The sequence below is a fragment of the Limulus polyphemus genome, unplaced genomic scaffold, assembly GCF_000517525.1.
Source record: "Limulus polyphemus unplaced genomic scaffold, Limulus_polyphemus-2.1.2 Scaffold4134, whole genome shotgun sequence".
NCBI lineage: Eukaryota > Metazoa > Arthropoda > Merostomata > Xiphosura > Limulidae > Limulus > Limulus polyphemus.
Window position 1 is genome coordinate 75,109 of NW_013669744.1, and position 4,941 is coordinate 80,049.

General features: G+C 32.6%; 1 protein-coding gene across 1 annotated transcript in view; it reads right to left on the reverse strand.

Annotated features, from left to right (window-relative positions):
- Nucleotides 1-1,549: 1,549 nt before the first annotated feature.
- The window catches only part of LOC106470645 (cell division control protein 42 homolog), a 15,374-nt gene continuing 11,982 nt past the window's right edge, over nucleotides 1,550-4,941 (reverse strand). Inside the window, exon 3 of the mRNA XM_013931211.2 lies at nucleotides 1,550-3,031. Coding sequence (XP_013786665.2) covers nucleotides 2,513-3,031 — 519 coding nt within the window. The 3' untranslated portion in view covers nucleotides 1,550-2,512. The remainder of the gene's footprint in view (nucleotides 3,032-4,941) is intronic.

Genomic DNA, 4,941 nt, shown 5'->3' on the forward strand with positions numbered 1-4,941 from the left:
AATTTCTGAAAACTCAACTTACACCAGTATTAGCACCATTTTATTTTCCTGGAATGATTAATAGTAAGTGATCGTGAATTTTTGGTTTTTAAAAACAGGTGTCTCTCACCGGAGGGTGTTCAGGTTGATTTTATATTTATAGTCACAATGTCTGCTTCATTGAGATTGTATCCGAGTCGTAAATATTATTGCTATTCAATTAATAATATAACATACGAAACAAAGCCTAGTGTTAGCGAGGCGTATTAAAGATATAAGGCTCCATGATTTGCATCTTGTTGTCTTAAAACTTAACTTTGGGGCCGTGTGTACAATATAAAAGTGACCTTCAAATCCCACTATTCCTTAAAGTAACTCAAGAATTCACAGTGGGTACTATCTTCCCTTTAGTCAATTAGTTCAAAATTAGGACTGTTAGCGTTTTGCACGAATATCCGATACAAATTAAACTAAAATAAATACTAAAAGATTGTTTCATGGTAGTAGAATCATCATAAGAACCACATATACTTAATCACACACACACACACAGAAAACAAAATCATTTCGAGAAAGTTTAAAAAATTTGGTTTCAGCTATAAAATATAAACAAAAACTGGCAGCTTGCTCGAAAATTTCGTGTTCAAGACTACCATAACGATCGATTTGCATTTCTCTTGTCACTTCACAGATCAAACTAACCCTTACACATCTGTTAACAATGTAAAGCTATGAGAATTAAAGAATTTCTTTATAGGTATATTGGTTACAAGAGGTAATTATCTCTCTACACAAATCACAGTAGTATTGTATACAGATTTGGCTATCTTATCTAAGAAAGTATGTTGGCTTGTTATAGAGGGTTTAGAGGAGAGCTATAACTACAGGATGATTCGAGGGGAAAGAAGAGTTATCTAATAAGGTCAGGTTAAGATCTCTTAACATATTTTCTCTTAATAAAAAAAGGGTAATAGGCGATGTTAGTGGAACTTACAAGATTATCTGGGAGATCGGTAAAATAAAGGCTTCTGATTTTTTTGATATATTCTGAAGATAATAGGATGATAGGACACGAGATTAAGAGATGGAAAAAGACAGGCTAGGCTCCAGTTGTATTTGCTTACGGATTGCACTGCTGTCGGCAGTAATGGAGGCCAACACCTTATGGGAGTTTAAAAAGGAGAATTTTATGAAAAACAAACAAACATTTTTTTATACTTTTATTTTTTTTTCAGATGCAAGGTGGGAAAGAAAAGTTTTGGAAGGCCAAATGATCTCTTGAGGTTCATATGTTATATTGTATTAAAATTAAGCTAAAAGGTTAGTTATTAAGATCTTAATAACAGGAAGTTCGAAGTGTTTGTATGCAGTGTATCGTTTGTGGAATTTCGCACAAAACTACTATAGAGCTATCTGCGGTTGTCATCCTTAATTTTGAGGTCATAGAAGGAAGTCAGTTAGTCAACACCACCCACCGCCAACTCTTGGTCTACTATTTTACAACACAAAGATTAGACACAGTTGCTTTACTTTGAACAAAAACACTTTATTTCAACATACACAAAAACACACATACACAGGATTATAAAATTTACCTTTTTGTATGTCCTGGGAAGAAAAAATACAGAACAATGAAATTAACATGCGGTATCACACGAATTCTTTTATATAGGTTTGTTTAGATTATTTCTATAAATATGATAAACTGCACGAGATACACTGAAAAAATATTCCTACATATTTCATTGAGAAACTTATTGATTGTCAACTAACGATTATATTTACATTTACAAAGCTCTCATTTTAAGAAATAAATGAAAACAAACAAACAAAAAATACCTATTCACAACACTTCTAACACTAAAACATGTTAGATACCAAACGAAAAAAATGCCTATTCACAAACACTTCCAACACTAAAACATGTTAGATACCAAAGTAAGAGAAGTGATATGTTTTCTTCTTGGTTGATTGTCTTTAATATTGTAACATTAAACCATCAAAAATGAAACAAACAGTAAAGATCAGTAAAACTGAATGTTGCAATATATACAATAATTTCTGTATCTTTACGATAAACAAAACACAATTTAAACCCATGTTTACGAGATGAAGTTACAGATAACCTATGAAAATTTTGTATTTCAGAAACACTGATACCAACACCAAGTGCTTTGAACTAATATAATATCTGTGGCATATGAAATGCAGCGACTCACCGGATTGTACAGGTGTATATTACAGAACAAAAACTGAAATAGAACTCAAGATTTAGTAATCATACAGGCGAGTTTAGCGATGCTTGTTATAATTGAAGAAAAATAGAAATATGTTTTACATCATGTTTGAGTGCAAGTATTTACAATATATAACCTCCGTTATAAAGAAATGTTACTTCATTTCATGTACAATTTCATTGTTTCGTAGAGGTGCCCCATGGAACAGAACTCCAGTTTTTGGTCTACCGTACACCAGAATTTGTTCTAGTAGAATATACAACTTATTCCTGAAAAACAACACCAATAAAAAGTTTTCATTCGGAAGAAGCAAAGCAACATAGTTTGTTCCACCATTTTTTGTTACTTTTTCTATAGCTCGAACTTGAAACGATGGCGATTTTTAGAGGAGATCCCTTTTCCGGTGTCTGCCAGGTCTTCATACTCTTGGCTCGGGGGCAGTGCACTATATCTTGTCTATTATTTCGCAGACCCGCGAGAATGGCTGTATCAAACACTTCTTTGACATTTTCTTTAGTCAGTGCGGAACACTCCAAGTAAGCAAGGGCGCCAGTACGCTGTGCAAGTTGCCGGGCTTCGTGTACTGGTACTGGTTGTTCTCCGTACTGGGCAAGTTCCAGTAGGGTCTTTACATTGAAACGAAGATCGCATTGGGTACCCACCAAGATCACCGTAGCTTGAGGAGAGAAATGACGAATTTCTGGAAGCCAACGATCTCTGAGGTTGAAAAAGGAAGTAGGTCTCATTACACTGAAGCACAGCAGAAACACCTGGGTATGAGGGTAGCACAGTGGTCGAAGAGAATTAAAGTCATCCTATAAAAAGATACATAGAATCAATCATCAAATAAGAATTAAAGGCTTTCACAAGTACATCATTTTTCTTTAGTCTTGATAATATAAAAATAAAACCACGGGAACACCATCCCCATATAATAATAATAAAAAAAACATGATAATTAAGTTAATTTTAGCAAATTTAAAAAGGGTGCAATAAAATGATATGTCCTTAACTTCGATGCCTTTTTTTTTCTGCTTTCAAACAGACCATAATCAAATAGCGCCAGAAAGGTTGGGCAGACAAATAAAACTAGTAGGGGAGGTATATATGAAGAAGCATCTATACAGCCGGCTACACTGTCTATAAGACTATTATGTATATCCACGAATCTTGTGAAATTAGATTAAATTTAATTAAAATATTATAATTCTCAAGTCCGCCGCTACAATTTATTATCTACAAACCAACTGAGTGAAGTAAGTTACTTCTAATAAATGGAAATCTATGCTTCTTGTTTTCTTTGTCAGAATGACTTGTCCAAGAACATTTTTGAGGGAACGAGAAACGAATTTGGATTTAACTGGACGTTTATTGTAATTTGAAATGGCATATAAATACGCTAATTCTAAAAAAAAGAAAACAAGCTTATAAGTGGTTATAAGAAGCTTTTATATAACTAATAAATAATATGATTAATCAATTTGTACGTAATCTGAAAAGTACCAGTAGAATTTAAGTAATTAATTAAAATTTTGGTCACACCTTTAACAAATAAAACCAAAACCATATTCTTCCTTTTATCTTGTAGATATAACAGACTTATGTTGAATTTGTTTAATTTCAATACATAAAACTACAAATGTAATTGGTAACCCTTTAAAAAAAAACGCTTTGAAGCTTTGTTGTATTTCTAACACTCCATGGTCAAAATGTAGTAACTTAGTTTTTATTATTTTTTTATGTTTTCCATTGTTATTGTTTTTTACTTTTCTACTTCACACATTTTTTTCAAGTGGTTAACGGTAACTTTGGATGTGAGAATGCTGAGGACTTGAGCACCTGCGTCTTTTTGAAAACTTATAAATTTCAATTCCATTTCATGTATGAAGTTTACAGATTTATATTAAATCTAATAAAAAGTGAATCGTATCGCTGAGTGTGTTGTATACTCTTACAGATTCTTCTATTAAAATACATTTGACCACTTTCAGTCCAAAGTTTGTATCGTAGTTTGCTTTGTCTGTCTTATATATTCGACGCTATTTGTTTTTGCTTTTGGCCTAATTGTTAATAAGTGCTTAAAATTCTTTCACTATCTGTCTGTATCTATCTACGAGAAATATGTTAAGTGGAACGAAATACATTCACACGTAAAGAAAACGTAAACACTTAAACCACAAAAAAAAATTAATAACAAAAATAAAGATAGAAAATGAGGTGATTTAAAATAGACCCAATAACTTGCTTTGAGACAAATCCTCTCTTTACTCATATAGCGACAACAAAATGAAACACCTCACACGTGTGCCATTGTCATCATAAATTCCGATCTTTTGTATATATTAGGAATCAAAGTTATTATGAATTCAACGGACACTAAGAATTCTTCTCTTCTGTACTATTTAGTTCAATAGAACAGTAAACCGCTAAAGTTATGTACATATAAAAATACCTTGTTTTATAGGTGAGCTTCCTTTAGAACTGGTTACGTTCTTCATAGGTGGTAAGGGGTGTTGCAAAATAAATCACACTTTTCCTCCGAGAGCATAACAAAGTAAGATTTTAATTCAATCAAAATTGTAATTCCAAGTATCAATATCGCTTGATTGGGCCACCGTTGTTCTCACGCATGAGTTTTAATTGAGTTGCAAAAGATTTCAGCATTGCAACAAACATGTTTTTGTGGCTGTCTCTGTGAGCACATCAGTGAGAACCCGAATCAAGT